General features: G+C 40.6%; 1 protein-coding gene across 1 annotated transcript in view; it reads right to left on the bottom strand.

The window, feature by feature from the left end:
- The window catches only part of Efl1 (elongation factor like GTPase 1), a 119,873-nt gene that overhangs the window by 62,356 nt on the left and 42,915 nt on the right, over nt 1-14,602 (bottom strand). The window contains exon 15 of the mRNA XM_021644397.2: nt 8,099-8,237. Within this exon, the coding sequence (XP_021500072.1) occupies nt 8,099-8,237 (139 nt within the window). The remainder of the gene's footprint in view (nt 1-8,098; nt 8,238-14,602) is intronic.

Here is a 14,602-nt window from a genome sequence, read left to right as displayed (position 1 = left end):
CTTAGCATTCTGCCCAAGGCTAATTAAATAAATCATAGTCTCCCTGTGTTGTTATTTGGATAAATAGCTGGCTAAAGATAAACTGCCACTGGTACTAATTTTATATTTATATTCATATTAATAACCATTTTACAAACTGCTTTAATACCAGCACTTAAGAGGCAGAGGCAGGCAGATTTCTGTGAGTTTAAGGCCAGCCTGGTTGACAGAGCTACAGAGTGAAACCCTGTCTCAAAAGAAAAAGAAAGCTACATGTAAAATCAAAAGCATTTAGCCAAAGTCATATTAATATTCAGGCCATACATGCTTTAAATGAAATAAGTCCTATAAATAACAAAACAAAAACAACAAGAAAAAGAAGAATGAAAGAAAGAATACAATCCGATTTACAGGAAGACTTAATAAAAAATGATCAAATTTCATATGAAGACATATTCTTTAAAAGCAGATGGAAAAATGTAATGTCAGAAATGATCAATCAGTAAGACTAATTGGGAGCAAAGGGGGAAAATCTAAATGATAAGGAAACAAAAAGTTAAACAGCCACAGACAAAAGCAGCAACTAAACACCAGCTTTTACAATGCACACGATCTCATGACAGATCGGGAGTTGTTAGCTTCAATCCCCTGTATGTAATTAGTCCTCTCTCATTGGAGAGGAGTAAATGAGACAGCCACTGAGGAATTCTTTAGTACTGTCTAGCACACGGTGAGCCTGGGTACACGTTATTTGTTATTGTATTTGTCATAGCCAATGTTAACAGGTCTCTATGACCCAGACAACCAGTCCTATTATCTACGACAGCATGAGCACTGTCAGACCAGGAAAATAATCCAGGTGGTACCTCAATGGGCTGACACCATCACTTCACCACAAATTTGATAAGCAGCTAGGGACAGGTGGTCTCATGGAAATCAATAGCGTAAATTTTGGGAATCAGAAAAGCCTTATGACAGTTGAACTGTTTCCCAGAACATGAAGGAAAAGCACTGTAACTTTATTTGTTTCACATGTCTACCTGATGCTGGTATCTGCTCCACACACATCAAGAGGTGACTTTTTGCTTAGCTTACCTGAATTTTCAAGTTTACCTATGGATAGCTTGTGCTGTTTTAAATTATTTTTAATGTATATGGCATTGGGCTTTTTTTAGCCTACGGGCCTTGCATGCAGTCTATTACTGAACTACATCTCCAGTTAAGAACACTTTTTTAAATATTATATACGGTTAATTATCACATCTAAACCATATATAACATTAAAATTTTAAAGACAGTTTTACAATCAAGAAGTTAGCTAAGAAGACACAAGCAGAATCAGGTCCGAGAACACACAGCATCCCAAATTCAAACAGGCAGACACATTATGCACCGGGCACAGCTGGCTTTACCAGGTCAGAGGGCTTCACACTTGCCACAGACAATCCTCACATTATGTACACACCCACACGCTTCACTCCTACAACATGGCTACAGAGCACTGGAAATACAGCTAGTACAACTGATGAAGTCAATTGTACTGTCATTTGGTTTCAAACTGTTTAAACATAAATGCCTGGACGTAGTTATTGGCCGCCAGCCAGAAGGCGCAGTTCTGGAAGGGGAAGACAGAAGTTTCCCAAGTGGTATTTTCATGATACTTAGGGAAATACTAGCCTGTTGTCCTCATTATATGATGAAAATCTGGATAAAACACTAACGTTAAGGCTAACATGATATTTTCTCTAAGATTGGAAAGGCAATTTAATACACAGAAAATTAAATATAATACACGACATTAGTTACAACAGGAAGCCTCCGCTACTCTGCCTTCATAGTTGGAGGATTCATCAGTATCATTCCCAGCCTGATAAATAAGAGTCACTGAGGCTGGAACAGTAGGGGCATCACCATTAAAGCTAGGAACAGAGCTATACCCACTGTCACTTGTCACCCTTTACAGCAGTATGAAGACATAAAGAAATATGATATAAACATTATATAAAAGGGAAATTTGTAAATCATTATCACCTGTAAATGGAAAATTATGAAAATCAGGTTAAGCTATTAAATGTAAAAAAACTGCTAACGCTGTTAATTTTTGTTCACTAAAATAATGACCAATCAGAAATTCTGATAATAATACCCATAAAATTTTCTCAAGAAATAAATTGAAAATATTATAAAAGTATCACCAAGACTTAAGGACTACAACCACATACTGCTGAGATTTCCTTTGAAATAAATCAAGTCAAAATTACTGGTAAAATCCTTCCAATCATTCTTGTTTCTAGGTTACTTCACAGGAAGAGAATATATCCCCCATCCAACCCCACAAACACAGACACACACACATTCCATCCAACACATACTGACTGCCTACTGGCCCAGCAACTAACCTTGGCAGAACTAAATCTGTTCAGAAAAAGGCTAATTAATATTTATTATTTTCCTTATGTTGTAAAGAGAAGAATATCATGTTTCCTCTCAGAATGTGTCCCTGAACTTTTAAAGGCTCAACCATATGGAAGAGATCTACAAGAGTATATGAAAAGGCCAAGGATTTGGAATTCTAATTCAATTTCCCCTCACATTTTAGTACAAGCCTGTAGCATTTATTTTTAGAGATATTTTCAGTAGGGGAACTGAACAAAAGACTATTGTGTGCTTGCCACATTTAGGTCTCTTTGGTCCCATCTATACCAACTATACAAACATCAGGTTGAAATTAAATGACTTTAAACTTGAAATCAACTATTTCCAGACTAGAAAATTTATTCCATACTTATCAGCACATACAAGTTCTGAAGTGAGTTACAGCTGAGTTCAAATGTGAAATCTGCATTTGCAAGTATTCCAATAAAAGAACTTTGCTGTAGAATCCTACTACCTAATACTGATTGTTCAAGAATGCTATATAATGTTTTCATTTCCTCTTCCAACAGAACAATTTTCGTCTGCACTGAATGAACTCACTGCTACATGGTTTCTGATGAAAAGCAGATGGCCACTGGCCACGTCATTTGCCACCATTTTCTTATTAAATAGGTATAACTTTTTCTCTAAGGGAACAAAGTAAAAAAGAGCTCGTCAGCCTTCCCTGATCACCACGAATATCTCTATCTTAATTTGTGGTGTGTATAGATAGGTGTATAAAAAATGCAAAAGGAAACAGGAAATTATCTGTGAACAGCACTGTAGTGGTTTTAAAAACTGTCCACAAATTCTAGCAGGCCCTTCATTAAAAGTGAGGTTAAAAAATACACACTCAAAATAGATAGATAGATAAATAAGTATCTCCTTCAAAGAATATGGGTGACAGTTCATGTCAAACAAACAGGATGAAGCTGAAGGTTGTGGAAGGCCATGTCCTAAGGGTGACAGAGTTCCCAAGTGGATGCTGGGACACGCTCATGAAAGAATTTAAGGAGAGGAATGAAATATTTTAGCACAATTCTACAGACTGCATTCCACCAAGTGCTGGCTCCACTGATTCTAGGTCCATGTGAAGCAGAAGGTGACCGTGGGAACACAGAGAAGGAGAGGGCGCTCACTTCATGGTATGGAGGAAAGGGAAAGATGGCTGAGTGAGATTAATACCCTTTAAAGACACACTTGGTGACCCACAGTCTCCAGACTGACCTATCTCTGAAAGTCTCTACCAATTCCCAAATGGCACTACTAACAGGAGAAAAGACCCAACAAACAAGCCTGTTGAGGGGATAATTCATATTCAAAGTATAACAAACCACTTACCTGCAAAGCCTGGTTACCCACCACGGCCACAGCCAAGAGATGGCATAAGCCTCCAGCACTTGGACTAAGAGGCTTTTCCTACAACTCTAGCCTTCAGGCTTTGAGCTCCCTCAGCACACACCTGTGGAATGTACATACCACTCACACCAAACGAACGTGCAAACTACAGATTGCTTTAAAAAGCCACCTTTATTTTAAGCCAGTAGGCTTTTTGGTTTATGATGCAGCCATGGCTAACTGCAACATGCAGATTATCCAACCCAATTCAGCTAGCCTAATTTTCATTTCAAATTGTAAACAATGAAAAACTGTGTGGACACAGTTGGTTTTAGTCAACGTACCCTCGCAGCCCTTCACTGTCCTTAGCTACCAGCTAGCCTCCTGTTCTATCTACCTCCTAAGATGAAAGCACGCGAGCCTCCTCTGCCCTTCTTAGCTCTGAACAGCTGCTTTTATTACACACCTTGGCTTGGGAACTTCCTTGTGACTGCTAACATATGCTGTATGGCTCCAAATCAATGAATAAGTGGAATTTGCCTGAAGAGGCTGTTCTAGGTTCTGAAGCTGCAAATCAGTTCATGGTGTCCTGATGGAATCATTCAAATGGGTCATCAGGCCCAACTGACCATGTCAAAACAGTTACTGCTCCTTCTAATGAAAACTGGGAGGGCAAATGGCCTAATAACTGAAATAAGGTTTATCTTTAAGAACCACAGGCCTTAGACATTAGAGGCTTTGAAGGAACCTGGATACAGTATTGTTCTTTTCCAACCATGGATTGTCAGAATCCAGGTAAAAAGGGCAAAGACAAGCATATCTCTAGGGGTTCAAGGCTAGCCTGGTGTACAGAGTAAATTCCAGGAGAGCCAGGGCTACACAGTGAAACCTTGTCTCAAAAAAACCTAAAGAAAGAAAAAAAGACTTTGATGATATAGACATGAAGAATTTTAAAGATTGCATTTTGACTTGTGATAACATCCTGCTGCAATACAACAGGAACATCAAATTCAATTTTGTAGGTATTTTATAGTTTTGTTAGTATTTTATGGTTAGAAAAACAAAATGTACTCTGTATATTGCTAGTTAATGTTCTGTCCTTCACGTTTTGGCTAAATGATTAAGTTTAATAAATGAATTCATGGGAATTCACAGATAACAATCTTGGAAAACAAGTGCAGCTGTTCTGTTCCTACCACAAGACACAGACTTGTCAGTATGTTAGTAACTAAGGCAGCTAGTTCAAATCATTTGTAAATCCTTAGGCCCAACAAGGGTGCATGCCTGGCTAGAAGCCAATATAACTACTTGATGGGAAACTCTGGACAAAATCTTGGTGTCTTTGTTCTTGCTAGTTATACAGGGAGCTCAGTTAGATTTGGAAACAATTACTGTCTGTCTCAATTTAGAGGGCAAATCAAAGTAGCTAGCCTGGCTCTAACTCCTTCAGTGTTAACACTTAAAATACTTTTGGGGATGATCTTGCTTGCTAATGTGAAGAAACATAATTTTAATAAAGGTGGCCCAGGCATCGCTCGGCAAGAGATGAGGGGTGGGAATGCCTTTTCTGGCAGTGTAAACCTGACCTCTGAAAACCACCCTCTAACTAGACTGGACTCCTAGTGGAGGGAGGGAAACACCAACCCACCCACAAAAACTTCAACCCCAAATTTACCTTGTCTACATGATGTGCCGGGATAAAGATAGAGCAGAGAATGAGGGAATGTCCAACCAATGCCTTGCCCAACCTGAGACCCACCCCATGGGAGAGAGCCAACCTCTGACACTATTAATGACATTCTGCTATGCTTGTAGACAGGAGCCTAGGAGAGCTGTCCTCCTTGAGGCTCCACAGATGCTGAGACTCGCAGCCAAACACTGGGTGGAGTGCAGAGAATCTTGAGGGAAGAATATATAAGGACCCTGATGGGACAGAAGCTCCACAAGAAGACCAACAGAGCCAACTAATGGTGGGCCCGGAGGGGCTTTAAGAGACTGATGCATCAACTAAATACCATGCATGAACATGACCTAGGCCCCTTACACATGCATAGCCGACGGGTAGCTTGGCCATCGTGTGGGTCCCCTAGAAAGGGGAGGGGACTGCCACTGCATGCCTTTCAATCACTTGCTCTGCCACCACACTAAGCCACAGGGGAAGAAGATGCACTAAGTCTTGATGTGTCTTAATGTGCAGGTGTGAGTTGGGAGGGCTCCCTTTATCTGAGGAGTAGGGGAGAGGGGATAAGGGGAAGAGGGAGGGAGGATGGGAACAGAAAGAGAGGAGGGAGGGTCTATGATCAGGATGTAAAGCTAATTAATTAATTAATTAATTAATTAAGGAAAAAAAAACCATTCATAGCTCAAATACTGTGTATTCAATCCTGGGCCTCCCTTGTAGTTAGTTACTGGGGCATATGACAAAAATCAAAGAAACAAGACCACATACAGAGGTCACACAAGAAGGCCCTTTTACCTCCAAACCTTGCTAAGAGGCTGGGATGGTTTATCTACTTAACTGGCTTGAGAAATGCCTTGGAGGTTTAATGAAGCATACCCCAAGCTGTGTTTCCAGAGACAGATCATGCGGGTTCTGACACAGTGAGACTATTGGGAAATAGAATCCCAAGGTGGGTTCTGGTTGGAGATGGGCCCCTAGGGCAGTGATCCTAGAGTTTGACCTTACCCTTCCTGTCTCGGCTTTTACCATCCACCATGGTATGGGACAATCTGCTCTGCTTTCTGGCTGTCATAACTTCATACCACATGCTCCTGCCTCCATGATCTGTCTCAACAATGGCCCAGAGTCAAATAGTCAAGAGGTATGGACTGAGATCTAAGTAGCTAAATACAGTCCTAAGGCATACAGGAAATTCACCTGGCTCTTCCCACTCCATCTACGTTGCCTCAAAGGGATGTTCCCCTTTGGCATATTCTTTAATAGGCACATGACAAACAATGCTTAGTCATTTGTACCCACCTTCTACCACAATTCCACAATCTTTAGGAAATAAAAGGAGGTATATATCTATTTTCCACAAGAAGAAATGAGAAGTTTTTCCTCATGATAGGTCTCCCTACAGCAGGGAGCAGACCCATGGCTGCCTTGAGGGACAGAAGAAAATAAATTATTTCAGCCCTTCTACCAACACTTAACCACAACCTTGGACAGTACCTAGAAAGCCAGAAGAAAACTAGAAACTACTACCTGCCATGCTCCTATCACTTAAAACACTGCCTTTAATGTTTGAAACACTGCTATTGGAGAAGACAACATACTGAGCCTCAGGCAGAGGCACCTTCAAGTAGGCCACCTATGTTGTCCACACCACAGAGCGTTTTCCTGCCCTGGACGTCGCATGTTGAGCTCCTCTAGGTTAAAAGGCCATTTAAGAACCCAAGGGGGTCTAAGACACAGTAATCCCAAGGAGGGCTTAGGAGCAGAGACAGGGTTTTCCCATTCTTTCTAAGTTCTGATGAAGTTGGCTGTGATCACTCACAAAGCTACAGCAATTGTCAGCAAGATCCTAAGTCCAGTGCCATTTTCCAAAGAAGTAGAAACAAAACAGGAAATAGGGAGAAGCCAGGAATTCTACTAATTCCATGTCAAATAAATTTTTTTAATGGATTAAAAAAAATCCATCTCAGCAGGAGCATGACAAAATGTTTTGGCAAATTTCTTAGATTACAGCCCACAGAATTCAGGCAAACCAGTAACTATTCTAGACTATTCTTGATTTAATGAGTATTTCTCATCTAAGCAGTCACTGAATGAACAGCTCTCCAGTTGACAAGGACAGTATAATTCAGAATCCACGTGCATGATGGGACACAGCATTTTATGTTCTGGCTCAGGAGTAGCCTCAGGAGTAGCACTGAGTGCCTCAAAGCAGAATAAAGCAAGGAACAACATTTACAGAAAAAGTAATACCAATCAATTACTATAAGAGAAGCAATTCTCAGTAGTAAGAAATATTTGGGAGTGAGGATGAGGGAAAAAAGAAAGTTTAAACAGACCTTCACATAAAAAAAGCTTCCAAAAATTAAACTAAGCCTGTAGATGCAGAAGTGTTTGGTCATCTGCACTGCCTTTATATGAGGAAGAATTCTCTTTTTAGCTTCCAAACAAATGGAACCCCCACTTAGGAGAGAGTGTCATAGTTTACTTAAGCAGCATGAACAAGTTTGAACTAGATCTCCAAATTACTGACTCACACACTGGTTATTCAATTGTCTAAGTTAAAGACTCCAGGAAAAAAATGAACTATGAAAAGGCAGGTTATTCTCTTTAGATGTCACTTAACGCTCCGTGATATGCTGGACAGCTTCAAGGCTGCATGGAGTAGAGTAGCCAGCAACACCCTACCCAGCACGTTTCCCGGGGGCACTTCTTCCAGATCTTCCAGCTCCCTTCCCATCAGAAGGTACAGGTTCTCCAGAGTACAGCATGCCATGTGGGGAACAGGAGGGAGGTCCTCTAGTGGAGCTGAGAAGCCTAGGGGAACCTGACAGAGAAAAATGGGGGAAACCAAGTGAGGAAGCATGTGAGGTATTACAGGGCCCACAAGTTTCTAGCTAGCAGCAAGACACTGTGCAGTGACCTTTAGCCCCTTCCTAAAATGCACAAAACTGAAATATTAGTTTCAATGAGTTAGGATATAAAGAAGTCACATTTGATGATGAGTAAGTTCTGAAATACTAAAACCTCTCAAATATTTAAAATGTGTCTAAATCCCCACCTCTAAGCTCTGAGGCTGAGGAATTCTTCTGTGACCTGGTAGCTCCCCTTCTGCTGGTCCAGAGTCCCTTGCTAGTATGTACGAGCACTATGTCATGCACTAGTTCTCTTGCCTATGCCATGCTTCTATTTCAACAATATTACCATTATTATATAAAATTACTGGGATCTTCTGATAAAGTTCTGAAAGCATTCAACAAGAACTGTGCTGGTGCCTTGAAACACATGACGATAACTGATAAAAATGCCATGAGAAAGCCGAGCATCTGCTACGTATATATAAGCCACATTGTTAATCCGAAAGGGAACATATGCTGAAATATTAGGAACACTGATGAGAAGAGAGAGCACACATGCAGAAAAGTGCATACAAGTACAGTGGACTTATAAGCCCCCACCCATAATTTCTTTACTCATTCTTAAGGAGAAACTGTCATGAATGATTCGAGTGTGAGTTTCGTAGGTTTTCAGAAACATATTCTCCATACCCGAGTACCCAGGAAGTATTTCAATCTACCAATGTGCTTTTCGTGCCCATAGGCCCAAAGCTAGTACTAAGATAGAAAAAAAAAATGTCTTGAATCCAACATATGATGTCAAGACAACTGATAACAAAAGCACAAAGTGATTGACAGAACAAAGCAAGAAAACTCATGAGGCCTCAGAAGAAAGACTTGGGAACCTCAGGAAAGGCTTATTTACACAATACATTTCAATGCACATGTTCTTTACAGCCACAACTCTCAAGGGCAGCTCTAAAGACAACGCAGAAGGAAATCTAAAATGTAAGGAACATGGGATCTTGGCCCACAAGCCGCAGTGGTATTAGTAAGACAAGGTAAGATACTGCCCACCACCATCTAACAAACAGTCCTTAGACTCTCCTGAGTGGTCCCCAAAAGCACTACATCCCCTCAGCTTCATATCCCAGCCCATAACTCCAGCAGAAGACCAGAGGACACATTTGTACAAGGAACCCCAGAAGACGGGAGTTCTACTGGAATTCATGCTGGAACTAATAACTCCAATAGACGCCTCTTTTGCCCCTGCTCTAGTGGAGGCCACACGATACTAGGAACTCCAGGCCCATAACTCTGGCATAAGGCCCTGCCCTACCAGAGGCCAAGCCAGAACCCCAGGGCAAGCCAGTACCAGGAACCCGAGTGGCCACAAGAGTTCCCACAAACCCAGAGGTCACATAGGCTGCCAAAACTTAAGCAGAGATACCCTACTGGACCTGAAGACTTGCTGGTCACTAGAACCACAGGCCACTTAGTCCAGAAAACCAAAGAGAAAACAGAAACCAAAGGGGGGCGGGCATCCATCCAACAAAGACAAACTCAGAAATCAGCACCTAAACCTATAATAACCCCAAACTCAAGTACCCAGAAGCCAGTGTAAAAACATCAACAACAGCCAGGACAATAAGGTACCACCAAAGCCCAGCTATCCTACAACAGCAATCCCTGGCTATTACAACACAGATGTTGTACAAGAAAATGACCTTAAAAATCAATCTTATGAAGATGATAGAGGCCTTTAAAGAGAAAATAAATAAATCCTTTAAAGAAATCCAGGAAAGTACAAAGAAAGAGGTGAAAGAAATGAATAAAACTGTTCAAGACATGAAACTGGAAACAGAAGCAATAAAGAAAACAAACTGAGGGAATCCTGGAGAAGGAAAAAAACAAAAAACAAAAACAAACCTGTATTCCACAAATTTGGAAAACCTAAGAGAAATGGACAATTTTTTGATAGATACTACTTACCAAAGTTAAACCAAAATTAGATAAACAATTTGAATAGATCTACAACACCCAAGAAAGTAGAAACAATTACTAATAGTCTCCCAAAAACAACAACAAAGGCCAGAGTAGGGCGGTTTTAGCACAGAATTCTACCAGACTTTCAAAGAAAACTAATACCAATAACTCCTCAAACTATTCCACAAAATAGAAACAAATGGAACATTGTCAAACAATTCTACAAGGCCACAGTCACTCTCTTAAAACTTAAACCATACAAAGACTCAACCAAAAAGAGAATTTCATACCAATTTCCCTCATGAACATCAATGCAAAAATACTCAATAAAATACTAGAAAGCAAAATCCAAGAACACATCAAAAAGATCATCCACTATGATCAAGTAAGCTTCATCCCAGAGAGGCCAAGGATGGTTTAACATACGAAAATCTGTCAATGTAATCCACCATATAAACCAAAAGAAAAATAACACCTGATCCTCTCATCAGATGCTGAAAAAGCCTTGACAAAATCCAACATCTCATGAAAAAGGTCTTGAAGAGACAAGGGATAAAAGGCCCATACCTAAAAATAATAAAGGCAATATACAAGAAGCCAATAATCAACATCAAATTAAATGGAGAAAAACTCAAAGCAATTCCACTAAAACCAGGGACAAGACAAGGCTGTCCATTCTCTCCATATCTATTCATTATAGTACTTGAAGTTCTAGCAAGAGCAATTAAGACAACTAAGGGAGACCAAGGGGATAACAATAGGAAAGGAAAAAGTCAAAGTATCATATTCACAGATGATATGATATCATACATAAGCACCTCAAAAATTCTACCAGGAAACTCCTATAGCTGATAAACACCTTCAGCAAACTGGCTTGACACATGATTAACTCAAACAAACAAACAGAAAACAGCAGCCTTCCTATACACAAAAAACAAATGGGCTGAGGAAGAAATCAGGAAAACAAGACCCTTCATAATAGCCAAAATTAATATAAAATATTGATGTAAATCCACCAAGCAAGTGAAAAACCTGTATGAAAAAAAAACAACCTTTCAAGTCCTTGAAGAATGAAATCAGAGAAGATAACAGAAGATGGAAAGATCTCTCATGCTCATGAATCAATAGGATTAACGTAGTAAAGATGGCCATCTTACCAAAAGCAATCTACAGATTCAATGCAATTCCCATCAAAATACCAACACAATTCTTTACAGACCTAAAAGAACAATACTTAACTTCATATCAAAAAACAGAACAAAAACAGGATACCTAAAACAATTCTGTACAAGAAAAGAACTTCTGGGGGTGTTATCATCCCTAATCTCAAGCTGTACTACAGAACAATATTAATAAAAACTGCATGGCATTGGCATAAAAACAGACATGCTGATCAATGGAATCAAATCAAAGACCCAGGTGTAAATCCACACACCTATGAGCACCTGATTTTTGACAAAGAAGCCAAAATTATACACTAGGAAAAAGAAAGCATCTTCAACAAACAGTGCTGAGGTCAGTATGTAAAAGAATGCAGATTCTTTTTTTTTTTCTTGTAAGTATATGACTTTATTTCTGGATCTTTAATTCAATTCTATTGATCAGTCAGTCCGTTTCCATGTCAATACAATACAGTTTTCACTAGTGTTGCCGAAGAATGCAGATTCTAGTCTATCACGTTTTACACAACTCAAGTCCATGTAGAGCAAAGATCTCCCTCAACCTAAAGCCAGATACGCTGAACCTGACAACAGAAAAAGCAGTGAACAGCCTCGTGCGCACTGGCGCAGGCGCTAACTTCCTAAACAGACGCCATTGCCATAGGCAATGAGATCAGTAAGTAATAAATGGGACCTCAAGAAACTCTTCTGTAAGGCCAAGAACACTGTCAATAGAACAAAATGGCAGCCTGGAAAAAGATTGTCACTGACTCCACATCTGACAGATGGTTAATATCCAAAATATATAAAGAACCTAACAAACTAGACATCAACAAACCAAACAATCCAATTAAAAAAAAAAATGAGGTACAGAGAATTCTCAACAGAGGAATCTCTGATGGCTGAGAAGAACTTAAGAGAAATGTTCAACATCCTTAGCCATCAAGGAAGTAAGATCAAAAAGACAAGTGACAACTCCTGCTGGAGAGGATATGAAGCAAGGGGAATACTTTTTTGTTGCTGGTGGGAGTGCACACTGTACAACCACTTTGGAAATTCATTGGTGCTTTCTCAGAAAATTGGGAATTGATTTACCTCAAGACCTAGCTATACCACTCCTGGGCATATACCCAAAGGACATTCCATCCTACCACAAGGACACTTGCTCACAGTGTTCATAGCACCTTTATTAGTAATAGCCGAAAACTGGAAACAACTTAGATGCCCCTCAACTGAAGAATTGACAGAGAAACTGTGGTACATTTATATAATGAAATACTATTTAACTATTAAAAACAAAGAAAGCATAGTAGATTTACACAGTGGATGAAACGAGAAAAAAATTACCGAGTGAGGCAACCCAGACATAGAAAGACAAACATGATATGCACTCACTTCTAAAGAAAAACATGATATGCACTCACTTCTAAAGAAAAACATGATATGCACTCACTTCTAAAGAAAAACATGATATGCACTCACTTCTAAGTGGATATTAGCTGTACAGTCAATGATATCCATGTTATAATCCACAGACCCAAAGAAGCTATGTAACAAGGATGGACTGGGAACAGGTGGGGACAGGAACATGAGGGTTCGGGTTGGCAGAGGATGGAGGGAGAGTAGTGGGAGAGACAACAGAATTTGGGGGCATCTCAGGGATGTCCGAGAAACCTGGTACAATGAAAACTAAGGATTTGGTAAGGGTGAGCCTAGCCATGCCCCTGGGAAGCAGGGATACAGAGCCTGAACCGTCATCTCCTGTAACCAACTGTAACCAAGCAAAACTGCTGGTGAACATATTGGGACATCCAACCCAGCCTCAAAACCTTCTACCTACACACAATTTGTCCTGCCTTCAAGATGTACTGGGGTAAAGGAGGTGCAGAAATTGTGGGAGTGGCCAATCAATGACTGTCCAGACAGGGAGCCTACTACCGACACTGCTTGGATGGCCAGGACCCAGAGGCTGTATAGGCCAGCGACCTAGAATACAAACCAGCAAAAAAAACAAAAACAAAAAACCAAAAAAAAAAAAAAAACCCCAAAAGAACACAAACAAAACAAAAACAAAAACAAAAATCAATGAAGTTATTTCTAATGATATTCTGATATAGTCCTAGACTGGTACCTAGCCCAATCATCATCAAAGAGGCTTCATTCAGCAACTGCTGGGAGCAGATGCAGAGACTCACAGCCAACAGGAGGTGGAACTCGGGGAACCTGAGGAAGATGGGGGAGGAAGGATTTGAAGAGGCAGCGGGGTCAAAACCAGCAGAAGAAAACCCACAGAATCAACTAACCTGGGCTCACAGAGACAACTCACAACCAGTGCGTCTACATGGGACTGACCTGGGCCCTCTATATGTTACAGCTGTGTAGCTTGGTCTGCTTGTGGGACTCCTAATAGTGGGAGCAGGAGCTGTCTCTGACTCTTCTGCCTGCCTGCGGGACCTTTTCCCCTCCTACTGGGTTGCCTCATCCAGTAATAGGAAGGGAGGAAGGGAAGTGCCTAGTCCTACTGCAACTTGATATGTCATGCTTGGCTGATATCCCTGGGAGGCCTGCCCTTTTCTAGAAAAAGGAAGAGGAGTGGGGAAGGGTTTTGAGGAGAAGAGGGAGAGGAAACTGCGATCAGGATGTAATATACGAGCAGAGAATACATTTAAAAAATTAAAAAACAAAACAAGGAACACACAACACTTGCTGGCACAGGCCTATAATCCAGGTACTTGGGAGGCTGAGACAAAAGGATCACACACTCAAGGCCTGCCTAGGCTACAGGAGGAGTTCAAGGGTATCCTATGTAACTTAGTGAGACCCTGTCTCAAAAAAGCTTGTCGCAATAGCTCAGTGCCTGCCACACACAAGGCCCTGGGTTCAATCCCTAGTAATATGTAAGTGCATGTACACATGTGCTCTCTCTCTCAAGATTACTCTTCCCTACTTGATTCAGCAGAGAACAGCTTATCAACACCCTGACGACATCAGGGTAAAATCCCAAGGACATTCAGCTAAGTCAGCCCCGGCCCCCAAGTCTTAGAGATACCATGTGCTCTTTTAATTTGTTGGTTACGTTATAATCTGGAACACCCAGCAGCAGAAAAACAACACAAAGGAGAGAGGAAGGTTCTGAGCAGGGCTAACTTCCACGGTAGGTCTTAAGTATTCACACAGCCTTTTCAAAAAGTACATTATGGCTCTGACTC

This window comes from Meriones unguiculatus, chromosome 14 (assembly GCF_030254825.1).
Source record: "Meriones unguiculatus strain TT.TT164.6M chromosome 14, Bangor_MerUng_6.1, whole genome shotgun sequence".
NCBI classification, from domain to species: Eukaryota; Metazoa; Chordata; class Mammalia; order Rodentia; family Muridae; genus Meriones; species Meriones unguiculatus.
The sequence above is the reverse complement of the archived record's forward strand: the minus strand, read 5'-3'. Positions and strand labels throughout refer to the sequence as shown.